The 26,692-nt window shown below is 44.3% G+C and overlaps 1 protein-coding gene across 2 annotated transcripts; it reads left to right on the top strand.

Moving 5' to 3' along the window:
• Positions 1–13,736: 13,736 nt before the first annotated feature.
• Positions 13,737–25,152, top strand: HMGCS1 (3-hydroxy-3-methylglutaryl-CoA synthase 1). Of its 2 annotated transcripts, none has more exons than XM_033085358.1 (10): positions 13,737–13,858; positions 18,367–18,824; positions 19,193–19,318; positions 19,811–19,975; positions 20,679–20,847; positions 20,980–21,150; positions 21,925–22,031; positions 22,370–22,495; positions 22,765–22,928; positions 23,326–25,152. In XM_033085358.1, exons 2-10 carry the CDS (start codon positions 18,377–18,379, stop codon positions 23,416–23,418), a joined length of 1,569 nt encoding a protein of 522 aa, XP_032941249.1. In that variant the 5' UTR covers positions 13,737–13,858; positions 18,367–18,376; the 3' UTR covers positions 23,419–25,152. The 2 variants fall into 2 exon arrangements, with proteins under 2 accessions (XP_032941249.1, XP_032941248.1); XM_033085357.1 differs by lacking the exon at positions 13,737–13,858 and adding an exon at positions 17,016–17,081.
• Positions 25,153–26,692: the final 1,540 nt, after the last annotated feature.

Raw genomic sequence — 26,692 nt, 5'->3', positions numbered from 1 at the left:
GGACTTCCTCGGCTCACTGCTCTCATACTTCATACACAGGAAAAAATCACTTTTAAAACTGACTTCCATGTAAAAAGGTACCAGTTCTTGCAAGTGACTGTCTTCAGAAGGCTGCTGGTGACACTTTCATGCTCTGTGACAGAAAGACCCTCATGCCAAAGATTCATCACAGATTATCAGATTCTGTTTTCCATATTGTAGCTGTGTTTTCATACACATAACAATAGTGAAAAAAAATGAATTAATTGTGATAGCTTCTTTTTCATCAAAAAACAAGTGCACATCAGAGTTCCTCAAGGAATACATACATGTGAAAGCAAGAAAGCCTCCTTAGGCACATACCTATAATAAAAATGTACCAGCAGGATCTCAATGTCCGTGAGAAATGTTCTTGCCTCTTTAGCACCATTCACTTACATCTTATGCAGAATTTCAGCCTGGTTTCTGTTGGGGCATTCCCCAGTTTCACACGCAGCCCCTGTGCTCACAGCTTCTGTACAACTGCATGGGTTGGATGTCGGTGGCATCCAGTGCTCCAGGTCAAAGACTGACTGAACAGTGGGTGATTGAATTTGCTCTAAAATGACAGCTCTGGTCATGTAAGTGATGTCTTAGTAATGTGCAGTTACCAAGAAGCTGCTAAAGGATGCAATTCCTGTTGGTTGTTTTTTGCAAAAGGACAGTCAGTGGCCAGTGAAACACACACAAGCTCACCTAGATGCATCAGGAGTTTTGCTTCATTTTCCTTGGTTGAGCCTGTGTATGTTTTTCCTCACAAAGCTATAAAAGTACATCAATATTAATTTAATTATTTTCAGTTATAAAGTGTACAAATGGCTAACATGGTGCTATACAGTACACGGTAAAGTGCAATACTTATAGTTCAGATCTGAGTATCAAAGCAAGGGATGGTTTTAAGTACATAAAGTAGGATGAGGGCAAGAGGTAGTGGCCAAGCATCAGCAAAACCAACTGAGGAACAGTTCAGGGGACAGCTGGCTCTTCCTAAAACCTCCTGTAATATTCAGCCATTCCACAGAAGCTGGTAGTATTGGTCTTGCCAAGTATTTTAGTTTACTAGAACCCAAAGAAGTACAGGAGTAGACCTCTCCAAAAGCACAGCAGGCAACATCAGACAGAGTTTAAAATATAATTACCCTTCCTGAACTTTTTATCTCATTGAATCCTTCTGTCAGGAGCTGACTAGCAATGACAAAAGTTTATACTTTAGTTTTACCAACTCTATCTTGAGGACCCAAAAAAACCCTTAAACTTAGTGGTGCTCAATGAGCTGAATTTCCGTCCATGAACACCAATTAACTTGCTTCACAAGAACTATGGTGGTGAAGAGCGAAAAACAAAGGACAACTGGGAAAAAAGGCAGGTAGCACTCAACGCTTAATTAGTCCTTCTGCACCACATGATTATTTATAGCCCTCCGCTTTGGGTTGCTGAGGAGACAACTGCTGAGCCAGCTTCTGTCTTTCCACCTCCCTTCTGACTTTGAAATCCCAGGGCCCTGTTATCAACCCACGGGTACAAAATCCCCCTGTAAGCAGCAGCGAGCAGCTCCAATTCTGGCAGCTCAAGCTCACTGCTACAGCTGTGCCAGTATCTGTTATTCCAGCACTCAGCAAGCACTCTTGTAAGAAGAGCACACAATCATCTTGCTTACAGGAAAATTTTTAAACTTATCTCCTTCTTACAGAACATGAAATTGATTCTCTGTCTTTTTCTGGCTCAGAACTCTTGCATTCAAGGCTAAATGACTACTTAGGGAAAACATGGATAGGAAGAAAAATGAAAACAAATAGGAAGAAGACTCTCTCCCCACTTCTCCCAGATTTGTTCGAGGTCTGGGACCCAAGGTCCTTGCTGTACTCATTTTGAAGCATGGGTTTAATCTTGAGACCTTCATCTCAGATAAATCCCTGACCAATATAGCTTTGCTTGTCCTTGAGCTAGTGGAGGAAATCCCTTTTAGAAGATCTATTTCTCTGCTAGTACAGAGGAAAATCAAGCCCCAAAATGTTGGTATTTGTCTTATAAAATAAAAACCCACCTAGATTTATGATTTGCTTTTAAAAGTTCAGTGACTTTTTATTTTCAAGATGGTATTAGCAAACAGGAAAAAATCTGCAGGAGATAATTCCACAGTGGAGACACATTCAGCCATGGGAGCCCTTGGGGTGAAAAAAACCACAAAGCCCAGCAATAGCATTAATCATTTCAAAAAGATAACAAAAGAAAATGGGCCTGATTTGACCTAAAAAACAGAGCTTTTAAATTATACTTCTGACACTTCCTGTGTCGTCAATGTTGGTGATCTTCCACAAGTAAAAATAAATCTTTTAAAATTACTTTTATATTACTATAACAAGCCTTTACATATGCATGCACAAGGAGGGGTAAAGGACACTGTTATTTAAATCACCAATCTCTCGTGGGAGAAACTGAGAGGACAGTCTCTCACTGCACAGCAGTGTCTGTGAAGATAACCAGCCCTGCACAGCAGCCCAAATTGCCCTTCAGCTCAGGCGTGAGCATGGGGAGCAAACAGGAGCATCGAGGGTGGCTGCAGGTGCAGGGCTGGGACCTCACTGGGCTCAGGGACATGTGCTCAGGGCTGGCTCACGTCACTGCCATGCTGCAGCTGGGTGGAATTCGGGCTTTTAGGAATGGTACGCTGGAAGGCAAGGACAGGGAGCTGGCCTTTATGCAAGAGAGCAGCAGGAATGCATGGACTCTGCCTGGGGATGGAGGATGAGCCGGCTGAGAGCTTACAGGTCAGGATTAGTGGGCAGGCCAATAGGGGTGATATGATAGTGTGGGGGTCTGCTCTAGACCTCCTGACCAGGAAGAATAAGCTGAGACCTTCTTCAAACAGCTAGAAAAATCCTCAAATTTACAGGTCTTAGTCTTCATGGGGGACTTTACCCATGCTGATACCTGCTGGAAGGGCAATACAACAGTTCTGAAGCAATCCACAAGCTTTGATGTGCAGTGATGGCACCTTCCATGACAGGCAATCAAGGAACTGGCACAGAAAAGCACTCAGGTGGACAAGATACTTGCAAACAGAGCAGACCTAGTCAGGGTCATGAAATCAGAAGCGGCAATGGCAAAAGTGTCCATAAGGTGGTGGAATATGGGATTCTAGGAGAAGGGAGCAGGGCAAAAAGCAAGATTATGGCTGGATTTAATAAGAGCTGATTTACAACATCTTCAGAAGTTTGGAAGAAGCCCATGGAATGTGATCCTGGATAGAAGAGGGGTCAAGCAGAGCTGGCTGATGTTCAAGGGTCACCCCCTCCAAGCATAGAAAGGTCTGTTCTTATTTCTACCCAAGGAATGTGTCAGGAGGCCTGGCTGGATGTGATTAGAGCTTTTAACTGCACCAGAACCTAAAAACAATATGTGGAACACGGGGTGGAAGCAGGGCTAGGTGACCCAAGTGGAGTCTGATCATGCAGGAATGAGGTTAGGAAAGACAATGACAAAGCTGAGCTGGAGTTGAGTTTGTCGAAGGATGTGATATGTGACAAAATGTCCCACAAGTATATAAATAACAAAAGAAAGAGGAGTGGATATGAAAACCCACTGCTAAACTGGACAGAGCAACTGGTGCCAAATTACATGGATAAGGCTGAGGCATTCAGCATTTTCTTCATCTCTTTACCATGCAAACTAGGCAACTAACAAGAATCTCAGGTTCCTGGGACCAGAGGGAATATTTGCAGCAAGGGTGATTTATTGTAAGTGGAGAAGAGCACTTTTAAAAACTGAACTTATGTAAGGCCACAGGACAAATAGGATGGACCACAACCAGCGCTGAAGAAGCTGGTTAATGTCATTGCGAGGCTACTGTCAGTTACCTTTGAACAGTCATGGCAAGTGAGAGAGGGTCCTGAAGATTGAATGAGAACAAGTATTACCCTTATCTTCAAGAAGGGAAGAAGGAAGATCCAGAGAACTATAGGCTGGTTCACCTCATCTCAATTGCTGGGAAGGTGATGAAGAAAATTATCTGAGAAAGAACTTCCCAAGATCTGAAAGACAAGATAGTCATCAGGAGTGGTCAGCATGAACTTATGAAGGGGACACCGTGCTTGACCAACCTGGTTGCCATCTCCCATAATGTGACTAGTTTATTGGTCAAGAGGAGAGAGATGGGATTTGTGTACCTTGACTTCAGGAAAGACTTTGATTACTGTCTCTTGTAATACCATCATAGACAAGCTGACAAAGTATAGGATAGAAGAGTAAAGACTGAGGCAAACAGAGAACTGAATGAAGGACCGGGTCCAAAGTATGGTAATTGGTGCCACAAAACCCAAGGGTCACCATGGGAGATAATAGAGCTCAACACCTTCATTAAATATCTGGATGATGGCACAGAATGTGCCTGTGGCATGTTTGCAGATGATAACCAACTGGGAGCAGTAGCAGATGCAACACCCGGTCTTGCAGGCATAGAAATGGGCAGAGACGAAACCCACGAAGTTCAACAAGGGGAAATGCTAAGTCCTGCATATGCGGAGGAATGGTGCCAGGCTGGGGGCTGGTAGGGAACAGAAATAGGATTGGTTTGTCTCTTGTTTCACAGGACCTCCAGGGCCTGATAATAAGGGAAGGGGCATGAACAGATGACTTGCTTGGTCTCAGAATGGCTGCTTGTCTCATAAAAATAGAGTTAATTAGGCTAACACATTATCAGGGTCTGGGAGCAGAGCTCAAGCAGGACCCAGTGACCAGACGGCCCTGCTTGAGCAGGGGGCTGGACCAGATAACTTCCAGAGGTGCCTTCCAATCTCAACCCCTCTGTGATTCTGTGCAGCCAAACTATGACTAACCCTCCTATATCTGTGTTGTTTCTAACATTGCTATTCCTCTTTTTAGCTTTGTTTCCTGGGGCCTTTAACTGTTGCATGAAAATTTCACATGATATTCCCAAAGGAATTCTCAGAAGAGTGGAGAGATTTGAAATCCAGAAGGCTGATGGCGTGTGTCACCGAGAGGCTGTTATGTAAGAGATATTTTGTGTCCTTCACTGTGAAAAGGATACTGCAAGTTAAAACCCATTAGGAAGCACTTAAATAAGTAGAATCTTGGAAAGCTAACACAAATGCAAAAAACAACATATATATGTGATTTTAAAACAGTACTTCCTTGTGCTATTTACACTAGATTGTTAAAATCTAATTATTTTTAAAGTAATAATACTGAATATTATTCAGCCTTCATTGACACTTGCTTTATTTTCAGGAAAAAAATTACTCACGCACCTTAGGATATCTCTGCTTTTTCCAGTTATTAATCCCCTAAAACTGTTGCCTAAACTCATTAAATCTGCTTAACTTTTGTACATAAACTATATCTAATTTCTTTTTCTGGTACAATATCACACCATTTGGATTAAATTGGTACATTTTCTAGACTTTTGCATGATAATCATGACAGTCATAATAACAATACAGTAGTCTGCTTATTTATTTACCATAGAAATGTACTGCTTTGCACTGTGGTTCTTTTTGCACTGAAGTAGTAAAGCCTCTTTTCAGATTTTGGAATGTAAGTCTAATAATGTAAAACGTAGATCCTAATGTATTTGAAACCAGAAAAAAATAATAAACACAGCATAAAATATAAGATTAACCAAGTCTAATTTGTAGGCTTCATAGATGAGTGATAATAATAATGATTTTTTAAAACTGGGATTTTTACTTTTCTTCTTTGAAACTGACAACCATTTTTTTCTCTGTTAGTCTCCACATGAAAGGCAAAAAGTTCTGTGTGAATCCATGGAATAGAAAAGTCAAAAAGATGATGAAGATAAAGCACAAGATTCACGGGAGCAAATCTCATGTTAGAAAACAGAGAAGAATCAGAATTATCAAACAGAAAGAATAGAAGCAGTAGCAAAATTAAGCAAGACCTACGATGAAGATAATGTGGCATACAGCACTATGGGCAAGGATACCAGATTTCACAGTGATGGATGATTGTAGCATTAAAATGACTTTTCAAATCTCTATGTGTTATAGAAAGCAGAGGCAGAAAACATCACCTGCACCAGAAACTGATCAGATTATCAGACAAATGAAAAGATGTTCCTGTTAATATCTTGTAGCAAGTGCTCACTGTGCCTTCCAGATCTTTTGGCAGACTTAAATCTTCCTCTCTCTCACCCTACTTTTATGGCAACCTCTCCTGTGATTTCTGTTTTAACATGCTGTTCCTTCTCATTTCTCCATTTTTTCTCTGTCCTATCCTTGGTGCTTATTCTTCCCTGTCTGTGATCATCTTTCTGCTGTTGTCTGTTTTGTTTACATTCTTCCAGTCATTAATCTTTCTTTTTTCTTCATCATACTAAGTTTTACAAACACTTTCTCAGATACTTCCAACTGTTTGCCAAAACCATGCCTTTTACCTGTTCTAAACAATCTCTGCTCCTAGCTGTTACTACCATGAAATATAATTTCAGTGATAATATCTGATCCTCTTCATAGAACTCAAAGTGTGACACTCAAGCTCTGCAATAAAGATAATCTCTATTGTTTTTGTTCATTCAATTTTGTTCATTCAAATACTCAGATCCTTCAGATAGGTCTTTCCTATTCTCTTTGCTGAATTTTTCATGATTAGGACTGAAGATTATGTCTGTCCCTCAATGCCTTTTTTTGAAGACAAGCAGTGATGAAGCTGGCTACCCACTCCATACTCTCTCTTCCACTGTACAGCACTGCCTTTTTTTTTCCTGTGTGGTACAGTCTGGACTCTCTCCCTCGTTCCTTGGAAACTTCAAAGTAAATTTAGTCTTTCCGCGAAGACATCTCATCAACAGCACTTCTCACAGACACGTATACAGAAAGCAGCAATTGAGGGAGAAGAGAGGTCTTTAAAAAAGTGCCATAGAATGTACACATCTCGTGAGTCAAAAATACTTAATATAGCAGCACAATTCCACTCTTTCTCCTCTTCCCCCAGCAATTACTGGTTTTTTTGCAATCACCACATTTGACTTAAATAAGTTCCTCTGAATTGCCTCTAGAGTTTGCTTTGGAATTTTTGTGTAAAACTACCCTGCAAGCATGGGAGAAAGCAAGGCCGATGATAGGGTGTAGAAGCAGCTGCTGATAGGTTCCCTAAATAAGAAAGAAGATGAACAACCGCAGCAAGGTCATCGAGTATGCTAAACAGCATACTCCCAACAAATGCACATCTGGTGAAAGAAACTTGACTCCCTCCAAAACAGGTAAGAGTAGCAATTACTGATCTTATGAGCCAACTGCCTTCTGACAGGGATGAGGCAACTGATAGAACTCTTCTTCCAGATTCTGGGGAATATTTTCTACATTTTCTATGTACACTGGCATAGCTCTATCCTTTGCCTGATGAAATACCATGCAGGAAGCCTGCTGCTGGGAGCAGAAGCTGGGGCTTCCCTCTCTGACTCTGAGCCTGCACAGAGACTCTTCCTCCCAAAGCTGTGCTTGGTACACTGCTGAGGCAGAGGATGTGACCCTGGCTAATGCAAACTGAAATGGCACATGCTTTCCATCACTTCATTTGCGCTGCCTGGACACCACACAAGGACAATTGGCTAATGGGTATCACACAGAATCCAATCCAATCCCCCTGGGCCCAGGTCAGCAGAACACCAGGAATGCAAAATTGCTGAAGTGCTTTACAATATGCTATCAGCAAATTACTCTTTCTGGTGAGTTTTATTTTGTTCCTCATGTTCTTCTCTGCATTTCAGATTTTGAACCTTCTTGCTTCCTTCAGATTTCTAGGTGGGTTTATGATGGCATCTCAGCTCCTCAGAGCTGTGCCATCAATGCAACCAATGACCTTTTGCATATACAGAGTGTACACAGCGTACTGACTAAAGCAAGGACTGCACCCTAATTTCCACAGCTGTGCTATGGGAGAGAGCATGTCACAGGATTATAGTATGGAACATCCTTTCCAGGGGAGGGGAGGGGAGGGGAGGGGAGGGGAGGGGAGGGGAGGGGAGGGGAGGGGAGGGGAGGGGAGGGGAGGGGAAGTTTCAGGGAAGTTTCAGGGAAGGGAAGTTTCAGGGAAGTTTCAGGGAAGGGAAGTTTCAGGGAAGGGAAGGGAAGGGAAGCTTCAGGGAAGGGAAGGGAAGTTTCAGGGAAGGGAAGTTTCAGGGAAGGGAAGTTTCAGGGAAGGGAAGTTTCAGGGAAGGGAAGTTTCAGGGAAGGGAAGTTTCAGGGAAGGGAAGGGAAGGTTCAGGGAAGGGAAGGGAAGTTTCAGGGAAGGGAAGTTTCAGGGAAGTTTCAGGGAAGTTTCAGGGAAGTTTCAGGGAAGTTTCAGGGAAGGGAAGTTTCAGGGAAGGGAAGGGAAGGGAAGTTTCAGGGAAGGGAAGGGAAGTTTCAGGGAAGGGAAGTTTCAGGGAAGGGAAGTTTCAGGGAAGGGAAGTTTCAGGGAAGGGAAGTTTCAGGGAAGGGAAGTTTCAGGGAAGGGAAGGGAAGTTTCAGGGAAGGGAAGGGAAGTTTCAGGGAAGGGAAGTTTCAGGGAAGTTTCAGGGAAGTTTCAGGGAAGTTTCAGGGAAGTTTCAGGGAAGTTTCAGGGAAGGGAAGGGAAGGGAAGGGAAGGGAAGGGAAGGGAAGGGAAGGGAAGGGAAGGGAAGGGAAGGGAAGGGAAGGGAAGGGAAGGGAAGGGAAGGGAAGGGAAGGGAAGGGAAGGGAAGGGAAGGGAAGGGAAGGGAAGTTTCAGGGAAGTTTCAGGGAAGGGAAGGGAAGGGAAGGGAAGGGAAGGGAAGGGAAGGGAAGGGAAGGGAAGGGAAGGGAAGGGAAGGGAAGGGAAGGGAAGGGAAGGGAAGGGAAGGGAAGGGAAGGGAAGGGAAGGGAAGGGAAGGGAAGGGAAGGGAAGGGAAGGGAAGTTTCAGGGAAGTGAAGTTTCAGGGAAGTTTCAGGGAAGTTTCAGGGAAGTTTCAGGGAAGGGAAGTTTCAGGGAAGTTTCAGGGAAGTTTCAGGGAAGTTTCAGGGAAGTTTCAGGGAAGGGAAGGGAAGGGAAGTTTCAGGGAAGTTTCAGGGAAGTTTCAGGGAAGTTTCAGGGAAGTTTCAGGGAAGTTTCAGGGAAGTTTCAGGGAAGTTTCAGGGAAGTTTCAGGGAAGTTTCAGGGAAGTTTCAGGGAAGTTTCAGGGAAGGGAAGGGAAGGGAAGGGAAGGGAAGGGAAGGGAAGGGAAGGGAAGGGAAGGGAAGGGAAGGGAAGGGAAGGGAAGGGAAGGGAAGGGAAGGGAAGGGAAGGGAAGGGAAGGGAAGGGAAGGGAAGGGAAGGGGTCCATGCTGGTTTAGACACAGGCTGCTGGGAAACTCCATGCACTCTTGGCTTGAAGACCTGTCCTCTGACAGTTGTAGGATCACAGCACAGCTGTAGCTCTCTCTCTCATTTGTTTTAAAGACCTAAACAGATCTGCTACTCAAATGTTATTGAAATATTTACATTTACTGGACCTGCTTTGAAAAACAGGCTTTGATATTTTTGTTTACATCTTCCAGTTCTTCAGTGTGATGTCTTCTATCAGGTTCTCCTGCAATCAGCAGATCAAACTGAGAGATTACGAGATTACAAAGTCCACTCCCTGCTGCTAGCTGTATTTCAAGTTTTGGTACCTTTAGGACCTTTGGTACCTTTGGTGCAATTTTTTGGAATTGAATTAGAAATAATTTCTACCGGTCATTCAATAAAAACAAAACAAAACAAAACAAAACAAAACAAAACAAAACAAAACAAAACAAAACAAAACATTCTTCGCTGATATCGGTATATGAAGCACCAAAACAGCACTTCAAAGATCCACTGCCTCACAAAGTTTCATTTATCCCTGAAAGCTGACACACAAATACACAGAAGAAAAATCTTCCAGTTTACAAACCTCCACTTCAGCGACCTCATATTGTCTGTACCTTAGTATTACTTTTGACCTTTGCTATCTTGTACTTGGCAAAAAAATGAAATCAATGCCTTTTTCACTAAAGTCATCTCAACATCTTGTTTTGTGGAAGAGATCACTAGGACATATTACTTTGTTTGCTCTGAAAATGCTGATAATGCTCTCTTTTCAATAGGTCTAGGTGCCTAAAAGATATAGTTGGATGCATTGGAAAACCCCAGTAAATATTTTAGTGGCTTAGAAGTGCAACTTTCATTGAATTAAGTCCAAAGAGAATTCCAATAAAGGCACTCTTAAGCACTTTTAAGAAACATCTTAACAGATTATTATAATCTGGCTTTTTCATTTATTTTAGGACTTACTAACTTAATGTGACAGCCTCTAAATCTTTAGGATGCTTTAAAAAATCACAGATAGCATTGCTTAAGAACTGCTAAACAGAAGCAAATAACCTGTTAGGTCTATTAAGGCAAAACCAGCACCCTGAATCTGATACTCTTCCTTAAAACTAGAAGTCAGTCCAGAGTCATAAGACTGAATACACTTTTCTTTCAAAACAGTACTGGGTTAGGAGTTACCACACACTTCTACACAAAATATAGAAGTGAAAAACGTTGACAGAGGCTCAAATTCAAACCCTTCTTTTACTAAAATAGCCTGGATTTTAACAGAGGAAGAGAATATGTGCCTGCCCTCTGACTAGCACACCTGAGAATGTTTCTGAGACAATGTTATTCTGAGTTATGCTGAGTTTCTTTGGTAGTACCATCTTTATTAAAAGAATCTGTCCTTTTTCAGATTTCCAGTTCTAAGGTTACAGGTGAGCATTCATTCGCTCATGAGGTGCAGCATTCATTTTGGTGCATTAATCCAAATTAACAAATGGAATTTGCAAATACAATTTTTGTTTGAATATCTCTGTGGATAGATTGGTTCCGCTCAACAGCCATGAAAGCAAAATGACCTGCATTCTCCCTAGCTGGGCTGGAAATAGTGCAATTACATATCTGGAGCACATTTAGGTTAGAGAACTATAATTAATTAAGAGGTTTGGAATAAGATTTACCAACAACTTTAATGATATTAATGCAATCCTTATGAGAAATTAGTGTAAAACGATTGTAGACTATTGCAACAGCAGCATAGGCAGATCCTTTCTTGTGAAGAAACAATTATAAATTTTTATAAGTATTCCCTCATAATACAGTCTGTGGTAGGAAAAGCAAATAATGTCATAAAGCTGAATAAAAAGAATAACACTATTGATAACAATTATAAAATAAATTGCACTGATTAATAAGAAAAAGTAGGTTCCAGATCTCAGGCTATAAAGAATTAGTCATCAAAACAGTCTGTAAGAGGAGGATGTCTGGACTTGATATAAATTTAAATTAGCATCTGGACCCATAAACATCCTGAGGAGACAAAAACAATGCTTTTAGCAGTCTAAAGACCATTTAAATCTCTAAACAGAGAGTAGAGATACATGGGAAAAAAAGCAATAATATGCATGAACACCTCCCCAAGCTAATCTCAGTAATTTTGGTGGTGTTTCTTTATGAAATCTGTAGAAGATGTAATACAGATTTATTTTTCAGATCTGCATTTAGTGTTGACTAGACATGTATCAAAAAAAATTGCAAAACCCAATTCTGACTTCACTATTTTGAAAGCAACTAAGACATCTATCAGAAGGAAACCCCCCACTAGAGTGCAGGCTCCCAGGTGAGCAGATTTGCATTGTCAGGAGCAGCAAGAGCAGGTGCAGCCAGAGCTGTGACAAATCAGCAGGCAGGGCAGCAACCTCACCAAGGGCATGCTCTCACTGTGCCCAAACAAACATGTGCAGCAGGGCCAGGTCAACCAAGAGCCCAGGCTTCCAGACAGCTCTGCTGGTCAGAGGTGAAGCTGGGAAGTCAAGTCACTGGGTCAGGATCAGCAAGGGTCGTATCAGGAAAAGGCACATTCATGGTGCCTCTCTGGCAATGGCCTGAGTTTGAATACAGCTTCCAGGTGAAAGGGAAGAGGTGGCCAAGCAGGCTCCTCACAGCTCCATCACACTGCTTTCTCCAGGGCAGCCCCATCCCAGGCTACCTGACACATGGGAACCAGTGCTGGCCTTGTGCACAGACAGCTGAGCCTCCAGCAGGGATGTGGACTGCTCCATCTGCTCCCCAACACCTCTTCCATGAAGCTGGGGCAATCCAGGCATTCCTGTGGCAAGAAACATGTTGCCACCAAGTGCATATTGAGAGGCTGGTATTAGGAGCCCATTTTGATGTCTAGAACAAGGATACAGTTCTGGTTCTGGTTCTCGGGAGCGATATCGGGTTTTTTTTCATTTTGGGGGAATTGGTTGGTTGGTTGGTTGGTTGGTTGGTTGGTTGGTTGGTTGGTTAGTTGGTTGGATGATTTTTTGGTGTTTTTCGTTTTTGTGGAAGGAATGGGGAAAAAAAAGGAATTGAAGTTTTAGTGTCCCAGATCAGAAGATGAACTTTCCTGAGAAGTCCCTTTGGTCTGGAGGTAAAAGTGCGTCTACATGATGTAACTACACCATCACTACATCACGTGAGTTTGCATTTTGTCAACATGTTTTTTTCAGAATAACAAATGGAACTGGCTTGTAACAGTAACTGGCACAAGCTTATCAGGGGACTGCAGGGTAGCACGTGCAAACAAAACTCCTCTTGATTTCTCAGTAGTATTTCTCAATCCTTGCACTGCAGATAGTTACGTGACAAATCTGTGATGATTTTGCATGACAATGACACAACAGTCAGTTACAAGTTCAAAACAGATTGAACAAATAGGACAGGAGCTAACACTTTCAATGATGGCTTTTCCATTTCCTTAACAGTGTTTTTACCTGCCCCTAAGATGGTGGTTCAACAACCTGGAGTGGTGTGAGGTGAGCAAGGTGGTGTCTTCTGCTGGCCTCAGCAGTCAGATCCCACAGAACTCAACAGCTGCTAAGAGAGCACATTGCTTTCACTCGAGCAGTGGTTTATAATCCAGTTTTCAAGGCTACAAAATTTGTGTTTGACTTTGGCCAAGCAGCTTCCCATCTGCAACAGAGGTTTGCGTTCCCAGTTCTCTGGGGGTGTGCAGCAATGGATTAGGAGGAAATAAATCATCACACGGCCTAAAGGCAAGAGAGGCTGTCAGCAGGAACCCACACAATGCCAATTTGCAGACAGCAGTAACCCCGTGATGCGCGGCTTGGCACACGAAGGATTTAACGAGCTCGGATGCAAATGTTACGGGAAGATATAGGGCAGGGCAGGACATCCTTGATATTCTCCGTGAAGCAATTCTGCTGGAAGAGCCCCGCGCGAGCCCGCGTGCCGGGGCACGCCGGGGTCAGGACACGCCGGGGCCGGGACACTTCGGGGGCTGGCTGGGCGGGAGCGGGGACAAACCGGGTGGGAATGGGCCGGGGTCAGGATGCGCCGGGGACTGGGAACACCGGGGCCGGGATACTTCAGGCAGGAGCGCCGGGACACGCGGACACTCCCGTTGCCAGGCAACCGCCTCGCGCCCGGCCCGAGCCCGTCCTACCCTCACCCGCGGTCGGCCGCGCACTCCCATTGGCTGTCTCCGCACGGCGCACGGCTCCCATTGGGCATCCGCCGCCTCTGCCGCGTCCCCATTGGTGCACCACCCTCTGCCCACGCCGCGTCACTTTCTCACGCCATTCCCCCCGCCCGCTCCGCCAGCCGCGCGCAGGGTGGGGGGCGGGACTTGGGGCACCCGCGGCTGTGATTGGCGGACGGCGCTGCCGCTCAGGTCCCCCGCCGGGCGGCGGGCGGTGCAGCTGCTTAAAGGGGCCGCACGCCCGCCGGAGGCCGGTGCTGTCTTGAGTGCGTGAGGAGTCACACCGGGAGCAACAACGGGAGCGATATCGGGAACGACACCGGGAGCCATCACCTCCGACGGGTGAGCGCGGCTCGGGCTGCGGAGACACTCGGGCCTGGGGTCGAAGGGCTGCGGAGCCGCGTGGGGGAAGCACGCGAGGGGCGGCGGGGCTGGGAGGGGGAGCTGCACGGAGGGTCGGCATAGCTGGGAGAGATTTCCAGTGGAGGCGCTTTCGGAGGAACGCCCGTAGCGCGGCAGGGGGGGAAAATAAAACAAAAAAAAAAAACCAAAAAACAAAAAACAAACAAACAAACAAAAAAGAATAAGGGAAAAAAAAAAAAAAAGACAAAAAACACCCCAAAAAAGGTGTGTCAGGGTGTCTTAACTTAGGTGGCACCCCGCACCCCGCGCCGGCCGTGTCCGAGCATCACGGCCCGCGGGGCAGCACAATGAGCGGCGCTCGCTGCCCGGGCAGCCGAGTGCCTCCCGAAAGAACTCTGCATCCCAGAACGGGGGTCCCGGCCGCTGCCGCCCGTTCTGCCCTCGGGAGAGACCCCCGGCTGTGTGAGCTGCGGTGAGCAGCTGCTGCGGGGCTCCGCCGGGCTCTGCCCCTGCCTCGGAGGCAGCCGAGGAGACTTCGGTGTGTGCCTTGATTGGCTCTCAATGTCGCGACAGCGTCGCCCTCCCAAGCCGGGAGGGGCGGACGGAGCGTGACTCCCTGCCCGAGCCACCTCCCGTCGCCCAGGCAAAGGCAGCCGGGTGCTGCCCCAAGGGATGCCGCCGCCTCCTTCCCTGATGGCGTTTGCCGCAGGGTGTGGGCATCCCGGCGCCCACCCGTGCTGCTGACGGAGCCCCGTGCTCGGATGTTCCGCCATCCGCGCGGGTGGGGCCGCACGGCTCCAGCCAAGGCTCCGTCCCCGCGGCTCTGCGCAGTTTGCCTGTATCCCGGAGGTGAGCGAGCATCCCGCGGGGATGCCCGTGCCGGCCCATGCCTGTGCCCGCAGCTGAGCATCCCGCGGGGATGTGGCCGCGGCCCGGGCGGACCCGGCGACCTCTGGTGGCGGCATAGGTGTCGTGCGCGCCAGTGTCACCTGCGGGGACCGGCCGGGTGATGTCACAGCCGGGGCTGCCAAGGGCGCGGCCCGTCCCACGGCTCCTCTGGACCCAAAGGCATCGCTTGTAGCACACAAGGCCGGGACTTATTTTCTACCTTTGAGCAAAGTGTTCTGTTAGAATAAAAAACTTAGGCGGGAAATAACAGAGTCAAGTTTTTGACATAATATGCTCAAATTCCTTAGAAAGACAATAATGCCACCAGTCGTCACGAGCGAATGTGTTTCTGGTAACACAAGCAGAAAGCAGTGGCTTGTCTTACGCTTCTTGTTCATTCCCAGCAGAATCATAAGGAGACATGAAAAAAAGGATGTTTCTCATTTCCATAAATCAAGGCATTTGGGGATCTTGTTCTTTTAAAACAAATCATACTTCTGAGAAAGTTTTCATTTGCGGTAAAACCTCAATAATAGGTTGTTGTTTGCTGTTTGACCAGGAAGACAAAGCACGGTCTGTTTTACATTGAGTAAACAATTATTTTTTTTTTCTGTACTGACTCAAGATGTCATATGTCCCATTTCCTTCAGTGATCAGAGTATGCTTACAAAGCAGTGTTTCTCATGGCAGCACAGCCCAGACTGCCGCCCTGATAAGTGTGACTGGTGAGCTTGGTATTTGGTGAGCCTGGGAATGCAACAGAAACACCCTCTCTTTAGTTGTGCACAAAGTTTTCTGATGAGAGAACTGTAATAGTTCTGCAAGAGAGAACTGCAAGTAATATAATTTGAATGCCAGTTTTGGCATCTCAAAGTTCTGCTAGGAGCAAGCATGGAAAACACTGGTTTCCATTGTCTTTTACCAATAATGCCATTCCTTTCGGCATACGGATTTTCCCAGTAATTAACTGCCTGGTTAAAAGCTGCTGTACTCCTATGCCCATCACTTGTCAAGTTCATTACATGCTTCGTGCAGGCTTCAGGGAGACCTCGCTGCACCCTTTCAGTGCTGGCAGTGAGCTTTTTGAAAAATAGAGGGACTTCTTACAAGAGCGTCTAGTGACAGGACAAAGGGGAATAGCTTCAAACTGGAAGAGAGTACATTTAGATAAGATATGGGGAAGAAATTCTTCACTGTGAGGGTGGTGAGGCACTGGCACAGTTTGCCCAGAGGAGCTGTGAATGCCCCATCCCTGGAAGTGTTTAAAGCCAGCTACATTGAGCAACCTGGTCTAGTGGAAGGTGTGCCAGCCCACGGCAGGGGCGTTGGAATGAGATGATCTCTTAAGGTCCCTTCCAACCCAAACTATTCAATGACTTTTTTACAATTCTTACATAAAGTTAGGCCTTTTGGAATTCTCTGCAGCCTCCAACTTTAAGCTTTCTGGCCCTTGGAGCAGCAGTGAGCTCTCCCTCAGCATGACTGCCAGGCATTGATAAGCTGGAATTTCCTTTTTGAAAAAAAAATGAGGTGTTTTGTGCCAGAAAGAGAGCTGGACCCCGAAGCCCTTTTCCCAGCTGTTACCTTGGGATCTCTCGGTGGGCAGTGTGTCTACACTCATATGGGAACCAGAAAGCTTCTTCCTGCAGTGCTTGTGCAGGTTTGGGATAAAACAGCTCCAGGTTTTGGAGCCAGCGCTGCTCTGTGTCCCCAGGCCGCGTGTGTGAGCTGTCGGCGGTGCAGCTGAGCACGGACATCCCTGCCCCCGCCGCCCCCGGGGCTCCTGGACCAGCCCACGGGAGCGGGCTCTAGCCCTGGCCGTGGCTCCAGCGAACCGGGGATGGACGCTCCACTGACAGCATCAGCCTGCTGCCGTACCCACCAAATCCAAAATCCTGCCCGACAGTTCCCAGGAGGCGGGAATAATGATGGCTTTGCTCAGTTTGTGGGTTGTTTGGGGTCTTTTAATCTGTATAGTTTAAAGCAAGATATGGCAATTACGGCACCGCTCCACTTTGCAAGTACGAGCAAGATACCGAGGGATTGTCCAAAATAACAAGCAGAGGCAAAACCACAGAGGAAGCCTCCCGGCACCGGGATTTTGGGTGCTGGCGAATTCAGTGTCGTGTCCTGGCGGGGCTTTTGCCCCGTGCCCGGCGGCCGAGCCGAGCGCGCAGTCCGGGCGCTTCCGGCACCGCGCGCTGCCCGGGCGGGGCGGGGCGGGGCGGCTGCTGCGCACGCGCCGGTGCGCACGCGCACTGCCCGCTCGCGCATGCGCACGGCGGCAGCAGCCGGCCATGGGATTCCGCAGCGTGTAAGAGGCGGGCGGCGCGCGGGGCTGAGGGGCGGCGGGAGGGGCGGCCGGGCTGCGCTCACCCTGCGCTCACCCTGCGCTCACCCTGCGCTCACCCTGCGCTCACCCTGCGCTCACCCTGCGCTCACCCTGCGCTCACCCTGCGCTCACCCTGCGGCCGGACTCGGCTCACCCTGCGGCAGGGGCCGCCGCCGCCCCCTGTACGCGCAGTCCCGCGGCTCTCAGGTGGATTGTGGATAACCTTGAGGTGGGGGGGCCGGCGGCAGAGGTGGACACCAGCAAGACGAAATTGGTTCTTTTGCTTAAAACCGTGCAGTGCGCTGTAGTGCCATTCTTTGTGACTTTACGCAGCTGGTCCTGGCTTCTGGAAACTTGGAGCTGGGAAGGGAAGAGTGCCCTGTCAGGATGTAAGCCGAGGAGGATGGTGCCGGGCTGTGTAATTGAGGGAGCGATGGAGTAGTGGGGTCAAGTGTGTCCTTGGGGGTAGTAAATCCTCGAGTGTGGTGACAGGAAAGCTGAAGGGTTAGAATAAGAAAACTCCGCCTATCAGGGAGAACACTGTGCATCTCAGCCTGTGAAATACTCATCCATGCATGGCGTTAGCAGTTCCAGTGCTCTGCAGTGCTAAAGTACGGTATGAAACAAATTTAAAAAAACAAAACACAAAAACTCCCCTGACAGCGAAAGGAAAACGAACAAACCCCACCCCCCCAAATCCAAATCAAAAAACCAACCAACCACAAAGAGAAAAAACAACACAAATGATTCTGCCTTGCTGCAAGTCTAAACAAAACAAAGTGACCTATGTTGCTTTTTTAAAAAATTATTTTGAAGAGTCCTGACCTGTTTTAAGATGGTGATTTTCTAGTAAGGGTTTTCAACTAGCAATGCTTATAAAAATTTCCAGTGTTTCTAGCTTGGTTGTGTGCAAAATTGAGACTTTGCATATAAGCAGAAGTAAGATTGAACATTAATTTGTCAAATACTTAACACTCAGTAAGTGTGTGTTTTGCTTCAGAAAGATAGCTTTGGCTTAATCTACATCTGTTCATCTCCAGGGCTGAAATCTCTATTTTCACTTAATAAAATCTTGCAAAACTGATGATGTTTACAGTATGCTCATACCGAAGCTTCACCAGAGGCAAAGGTTTGCCTTTTGCAAATGATGTTATAGAGTACGTGCAATGCAACTTTTTCCGTACAATTACAGGAACTGAAAGTAGGTTCTTCTAAATATATGTGAGTAAATCACGTGTTTTGTGGTTTTCTTTTTTTTTTCTTAAAGATCTGCCACGATGCCTGGGTCTCTGCCAGTGAATGCTGAATCCTGTTGGCCCAAAGATGTGGGAATTGTGGCATTGGAAATCTATTTTCCCTCTCAGTATGTTGACCAGACAGAGCTGGAGAAGTATGATGGTGTGGATGCTGGCAAGTACACCATTGGGCTAGGCCAGGCAAGGATGGGGTTCTGCTCTGACCGTGAGGATATCAATTCCCTCTGCTTGACTGTGGTTCAGAAGCTCATGGAGAGGAACAACCTTTCCTATGATTGTATTGGGAGACTAGAAGTTGGAACGGAGACCATAATTGACAAATCAAAATCTGTGAAGACTGTCCTGATGCAGCTTTTTGAAGAGTCTGGTAATACAGACGTAGAAGGAATCGACACCACCAATGCATGCTATGGAGGCACTGCTGCTCTTTTTAATGCTATTAACTGGATCGAGTCCAGTTCCTGGGATGGTAAGTCAAGGGTATTTTCTTGAAAAGTTACATTATCCTTACATCAGTCTGCCCTACAGTGACTGTGATCATGTTTAATCATATAAAATCCAGAGAGTAAATTGTTTTTGTCTTCTGAAGTCTTTTTCTTAAATGCTCTGGGCATTTACCATTAATTCAGTTACAGTGTGAAGAATAATGATATATCTTCTAATGTAAAGGTCTTCTGTAAATTTTGATGATTGCCAGTTGAAATGTGGGAGAAAACTCAAAACTGAGCAGCCCTTTAATCTTGGTATCATCTCTTCAATAAATAAAGCCTAAAAATTGCTGATGGATGTTAAAACCTGTGGCTCTTTCTCACTGTTTTTCCTGTGTGTTTTTCCCAGGACGTTATGCCCTCGTGGTGGCTGGAGACATAGCCGTTTATGCCTCTGGAAATGCCAGGCCCACTGGGGGAGCTGGTGCTGTTGCAATGCTGGTCGGCCCAAATGCACCGTTGATTTTTGAGAGAGGTCAGTCCTGTGGGAGAGCATACACTGGTCAGGTCAAATTACTGCATTTGCCCTGGGGCCTCTTCCCTGGATTTTGTGCTTTTGTGAAGTGGCAGATTAACTCCCACTTATGTCAGAAATTGTTTTTTGTCTCCTCTTGCTCTGGGCTAACTCAGCCAAGTCCAGTTACAGGATGCAGCAGGGAACAATTAGAGGTGCTCCTATTTGTTTATTTCCTTGAGGATTCTCCAGAAAAATTGACAGAGTAATACTAGAGCTGAATAAAACAACATTTCTCTTTCCAGGACAATATGACAGTCCTTTATTGCATGTGTTTGTCATGCTCAGTCCTACTCTACAGGCAATTGAGGACTGTGTGAAATCTTACCTTAAAAGGCCAGAAGTGCCATGAAAAACTGCTGAACTGGGGGCAAAACTGCTGCTTTTCTCTCCAATTGACTCAGAGCAGCTGAATAAACTAATTTTCAACTTCTGTTGATTTCTGTCCACCAGGGTTGCGTGGAACCCACATGCAGCATGCGTATGACTTCTATAAACCAGACATGGTCTCTGAATACCCTGTAGTGGATGGCAAGCTCTCCATACAGTGCTACCTCAGTGCATTGGACCGCTGCTACACCGTCTATCGCAACAAGATCCATGCCCAGTGGCAAAAGGGTGCGTAGCCTCTTGTGATGATACTGGCAAGGCTGGCAGATGCTGGAGTGTGTACTACACAGACAGTTTTAGTATCTGGTCTAAAAACTAGTCTGTGAGTCTCTTTGATGTTTGTATGTTCTGAAGTGATTGAAATATTTGCTCTCTCCTGTATGAAATTGCTGATTTCTGTTCTGGCATGGCTAAATTCCTGATAGTCCGTAAGCGGTAGTCTCTACAGACATCTGTTGGTGTAATGTGTAATGCCTTGGCTAAAAGCATACTATTACCCACCTCTATCCAGGCTTTTAAGAAACTGAGGTTAATATTTAAATATTAAGTAGTTATACTGATTTTTTTTAACCCAGAACATTTAGTAATTGCTTCAATTATATTAAGAGGCATAGGTGTGAAGAGAGGCAAATTAAGTAGATTATTGTGTCAAAATGCTGGGTAGAAAAATAGAGATTCTGTTAAAAATAGCTTTTTATTCTAGAGAAAGAGCAAACATTGTTAGCTGCTGCAAAAGGTGGTAATACCAGAATTTTTAAGTAGAAGCAGTGCAGTGTGTTAAGTGCACTTCACAGCGTGTTATTTGTATGTTTGTGTCTCTTCTGTACCAGCATGTTATGATGACTGGCATCCTGCCAGCTCCCTGCTTTATTTCCATAATTGAAGTGAGTACTAAACATAGGTTGTAACACAACACTTCTGCCACTTCCAGAGGGGACAGACAGACGTTTCACCTTGAATGACTTTGGATTCATGATCTTCCATTCTCCATACTGTAAACTGGTACAGAAATCTGTGGCTAGACTCTTGCTGAATGACTTCCTTAGTGACCAGAATCCAGAAACAGCAAACGGTGTTTTCAGTGGTCTGGAAGCTTTCAGGTGAGAATGGCTGCTGTCTTCCTTATTCACATAATCTGTTACACATCCAACGTGTGAAGGTGTGTTACTACTTTCTACTATTTTAGTAACTGCTTCTGAACGTCTCTTTTTTTTTTTTTTTCTTTTGAATAGGGATATTAAACTTGAAGATACATACTTTGACAGAGATGTGGAAAAAGCTTTTATGAAAGCTAGTGCAGAGCTCTTCAATCAGAAAACCAAAGCTTCATTACTTGTATCCAATCAGAATGGAAATATGTACACCCCTTCAGTCTACGGTTGCCTTGCCTCTCTTCTAGCCCAGTAAGCATAAAATTGGGAAAAGCTGTTAATGAGTAAGGTCATAAAAGGTTTCAGAAAGTCTTGTAAAAGCATTGTCTAGCAAACCTTTCCCTACAACATTGCCTTAAGCAGAAAAACTAAAGTTAAAACACAATTCTGCGTACACATTCAGTTCAAGTGATAAGCAGATTGAAAATGTCTGTGTCAGAAGCTGATCCAAAACAGCTGCTTACTGTTTACCTTGCAAAGTAGGATCTTATTGGTGAGGTAGTGTCTCTTTTCAGCCCAAACATTCCCCCTCTTCCTTCCCCTAGAAACACTTCTGAAGTGGAAAAAGAATCTGAATGTCTTCTTTTGCTATAATAAGCAAAGCCAAATTAAATTAGCAATTAATGTTTTTTTTCCAAATACAGTCCTTTGCAAAATCATTAAGTTTACATTAAACTGCTCCTTCTGGGTTTTCTTTTTTTTCTTTATTTTTCTTTATTCTGACATTGACTTTCAAGATGTGTGTGTGGTTTTTTTTTTGCTTTGGTTTGCTTAAGAATAGAATCTGCCTTCATCATATTTGGGGCATTTCTCAGCCATGTGTTGCTTTGAACAGCCTTCAGACTCATTACATGACAGCAGTATTTGAATTTGTGTTTTTGAAAGTCAGCATTTGTGCACATAGTATGCTAGACATGTATTACAGATACTATAATTTGCTTGTTGCTTTTCCAAAGCTAGATGCAGTTTGTAATTATTTAAAACTGGCTTAATTCAGACTTTAAAAAGCTGTTGTGTGATTTTCAGGTACTCCCCAGAGCAGCTTGCAGGACAGAGAATCAGCGTGTTCTCATATGGCTCTGGTTTTGCTGCTACCCTGTATTCCATCAGGGTCACACAGGATGCCACTCCTGGTGAGTGACTGGAGGTGATGCCAGCTGCCTCCCATGCTCAGCTCGCTCTTGATGCCTTGTTACACAACTCACTAACATAAGGAAACCTGCAGGGCAGTGCCTTAATGACTGCAGTGCCACACAGAGAATGTTCAGCTCCAGGGAGTGTTTTTCTCCTTGAATAAGTAATAGTCTTCAAACTCTGTTTGATGTTTTGAGTTGGTAATTGGGAATATTTCTAAATGGCCAGTACTTCAGATATTGTAATGGAAAGTACTTTTAATAGGCTTGTAATGTTCACATACTAGTGTGCAGTTCTCAGTACTGACTCTATCTTACATGATGGTTCTATATTGCAGGTTCTGCACTGGACAAAATAACTGCCAGCCTTTCTGATCTCAAAACAAGACTTGACTCAAGAAAATGTATTGCACCTGATGTCTTTGCTGAAAACATGAAGCTCAGACAGGAAACACATCATTTGGGTAAGAAACCCAGTAAATGTCAGTCATTCCTAGTCCGAGAGCAAAATACTTACCACTTAATCCACCTGACTTAAAATGATTAGGGTGTAGAATGAAGGAAATGTACAACCCTTTCTGCTTCTGAGTAGTTTGTGTTCATTTAGCTCATGTCTGAAGTAAAAATGCTGGCTTGCTTTTTTCTCTGTCAGTGCATCCAATCTGCAAAGGCCTGTGTTGGGTAAAACTCTTACCAGGAGACAACTAACAATGTGTTACTCCCTTTCTTACAGCCAATTATATCCCACAATGTTCAGTCGAGGATCTCTTTGAAGGAACCTGGTACCTTGTGCGTGTGGATGAAAAACACAGGAGAACTTATGCCCGGCGCCCACTCATGAGTGATGGACCTCTGGAAGCAAGAGTTGGAGTTGTCCACCCAGGCATTGTTCATGAGGTGAACACTCAGCACTCTTTTAAAGTTTGATGTAAATGGTGGAACCATTTACATGTTTGTCTTAGCATGTGCATGTATGTTAAGAGGAAGTGGTTTTAGGAGTTACATTGAATACTTTGTTAACATGTGTAACATACAAGCCAGAAGTAAAAAGTTGAAACTGCAATTTTAAAAAGTACATTTCAGCATAGAAAGAATGAAACTGCACAAGAATGAAAGAAGAACAAACTGGCTCTTCTCACACAATCTGTTTGCATGAAGCATGACCAATTTGATTGACTTAAGGCCAAGCCGTCCATTGTAGCATGAATGTTGTTTGAGAGTTGGACTAGCCATGAAGTGTGAATGTCTGTGAACTAGAAAACTGTATTTAATGTTTTTTTTCCCTTCTTCTTAGCACATCCCAAGCCCTGCTAAGAAAGTGCCAAGAATCCCTGCAACAACAGAAACTGAAGGCGTTACTGTCGCCATTTCCAATGGGGAACATTAAGATACCTCTGTGAGGTGGGGAAAAGAAATGAGGTGTGAGGGCAGGGTGAGAGAGAGAGAGAAAAAGGATTGCAGTAGCACTGAAGTTTCAGTGTACAGTAATACTTAATTGGAGCATGAAAAAAATATTTAGGCTCCATGAAAAAAACCATCATAATGTGGTGTGCTGGTTTTATAGTATTTTCAAAACACTAAAATCAGGAGTATATTGGAGATAGAGGGACTTGCCAGGTGCTGTGGGGATTCCTTAACATACTGAACTTTTCTAATTGCTGAGAAGTAGCTGTAGTCTATTACGAAGTCTTTGTACGCAGAAAGAAAGAAAAAAAAAGGAATCTTCTGCCTGATCTTCCATGTCAAATGACTTGAAACCTACACTGTTAACTTCTACTAGTACTCAAGTGTGTGCAAAATAGTCCAAGCTTGCAATGTTAGGGTTCTCAGTGCCTTGACAATAAGCAGTCAACCTTCTGAATACTGCAATTCTCTTTCACTTTGTCACCTTCCCTTTCATCTCCCAGTCTGCCTCCCATCACCCCATTGCTTTGGGACAGGCATAGAATCAAGAACATCCATTGCTGGAACAGAATCTCTCTTCCCTGTCAAAGTGACTGGATCAAGAACAGCTAGGCTGACAAGTGGATTTCTTAGAAGAAACCCTGTGGATCCACTGCGTTAGTTATTATGTAATTCCTCCTAACATGTTATGTGTTTTATACCTGCATTTTGAGTCACAGGAGACTGGGAGGAAGGAATGAAGAAGAAAGGAAGTAGTAAATTTTTTATTCTATAGAATGGGGATAATTGATTTGGCACCATAATGAGCCCATCGTGTTTAGTAGAATATCCAAGACAGCAGAATTTTCAAATAAAATTTAGAGCTATTGTGAAGCTGTTTTAATTGGCAAACAAAGGAGGAGAGTGATGTTCATCACTTTCTCTGGAACTCTAGCCTATTGGTTGTCTTTATGTAATACTTTTCCAAAAGACTCTTTCTAGGTTTGAATTTGGCTTTGTACTTTGAAGTCCTTCTCACTATAATACTATAATACTGTAATACTGTAGGAGTGGAGTCTTTTATTTCTTTCCCCTCTTCCCCAATGTGCAACCTAAAGCTATCCATTTTGCAAGCAGTAGATAGATATACAGTGGTTATGGGGAGTCCATTCTGGTAGATTTTTAAAGCCCAGATTGGAAATGAACTATGATATGAGCCTTTTAAGCTTGTAATATATATATATATACATACATACATATATATATATATATATTTAAGTTGAGCTAATGTACAGAATGAAGTTTCATTGAATTTATTTCTTTGCTAATTCTACAAAGCTACATTATCTAATATAAAGTAGCAAAAAATGATTTCTGTTAGTTACATTTTTTTGTGTGTGTGTAATGAAGTGTTTGTATTACCTGTCACTAGGATTTGATAACTTGCTGTATTTGTACAGTCAAGCCTTGGTAAAATAGTTGTTTATTATAAATTGATGAGTACTAATCTGTTTGTTCTGCTGAAAATGATGGAGCAATGCATGATGATAGTGTTTGCAAGTATTTTGGTTTAGGTTGCCTTCATGGAACTTAACCTTGGCACCTGTAAAACAAACTGTCATGGAACAAAGTCCATTGCTGGCAGTGGACAAGCCAAGAAGTGAGCTACTGGCATGGACCTCACAGGTCTGTGAGGCTGATCCTTTATTAAAATAAAGTTTGAAATATTTGAAACCTGTGGGAGTAGTGCTGACTTGTTGGTTTTTTAGGATGGATTTCTTTTTCTTTAGCAGGAAAGAGGAGGCTGACTCTGGTAAGAACCCAAAATTGTGGGTTCACAATCTGTGTGGACATTCTGCATCTTTCTTCTTAGTATCATTCCACTATGAAAGTGGGGAAAAGAGTTGCTTAGGCTGGTGTCAAACAATTTTATCAGGGCCATGTTTCAAGATAACTTAAAATGCTTTTATATGGAAACTGCTTGGAGTGGAGGAATTAATACCCACTTTATGAAATGGAATTAATTTTAATTACGGTTTTATTAAAATTGGTATTATTACCCTCAGAAATTCTGTGATGGAGGCTTGGTTCTTGCTTTGTACACACCTGAACCTCACTGAGTCCAGTTTCCGATGTGTGACTTCTTAGCGTCATTCCATTGCTCATTTGGATGAATTGTTCCCTCTAAAGTGAAATGATTGTCTCATTGGTGTCAAACTGGTAAGGCATCCTGCCTTTAAATGTGGAAGCACTAGCTGTATCTGTGTTCACCTTGTGTTGATTATCTTACCTTAACTAAACTCAGAGGTTCTACCTCTTATGTTGGGCATGTCCCTGTTCAGAGAATAGCTGCCACACTTGCCTTTTGAACTGGAGTTGATGCTGTTAAAGATCTAAGCATGGAATAAGCAACTAAAGCTGAAAATAAGAGTATCTGCGTTTTGGTGATGCTCAGAACAACTGGAGTGTCAGACTGTCCAACTTTTAACTTAGAGTGATCGAATGTCAGATTTAGTTTGTGCCAGCTTTAGTTGCCAAAGCAGGATGGCAGGAGTGAGGAGAAGCCTATAATGCTCAGTGAATATAAGCAGATCTTGCTGCTGTGCTTGCATTCAGCTGCTGGTAACAAGGGCTAGGGCAAGAACTAAAAACTACATGGGTTTTAGAGTATGCTTAAATCTTTATTGGAGTGCAGCTGGCGTCCAAGCCATTCCAGACGGGCAGAACGGTGCGAGCAGTGGAAGGCATCAGAAGGGTAACTGATGGTAGCCTAACCCGTCGGCACCCACACGTGCAGGGTTAAAGTACTGAATCCTGATTTGTACTGTCATCCTGAATGTCTTTGAAATCACGACAAATTGGGAACTGCAGCCAACAACAGCTTTGATGTTTCTTGAAAGAAAATGCTTTTTAAAAAATAACTCATTAAATTTTATGAGGAAGTTCAAAAGCAGAATTTGCAGTTGTTTGGATTACAGTCTGGTCTCTGCTTAAATTTAGTTCTCTGCAAAAACTGTCCCGGTTTGTAGTGGTAAAGCTGTGTTGAGCTTAGGTACAGCTTTTCAGAAGTTAGCTGTTACATGCCTGTGCAGAGAATCTCCCAAATGGGTTAAGTACAGTAGCATGGTCTTCATTAAAAGATCCCCTCCACTCACAATCTTTTCAGTTACTGGGTTCTTGCACTGGCTGTATCAAGTGTCTGGAGAAAGACAAAAAAACAAATGCATGAGAGCTCTGTTTTTGAGTGCTTCACTGTCAATTGAGAAATGCAAAGAAAA

This window comes from Catharus ustulatus, chromosome Z (genome assembly GCF_009819885.2).
Source record: "Catharus ustulatus isolate bCatUst1 chromosome Z, bCatUst1.pri.v2, whole genome shotgun sequence".
In the NCBI taxonomy this organism is placed as follows: Eukaryota; Metazoa; Chordata; class Aves; order Passeriformes; family Turdidae; genus Catharus; species Catharus ustulatus.
This window is presented reverse-complemented; position numbering and strand designations above follow the sequence as displayed.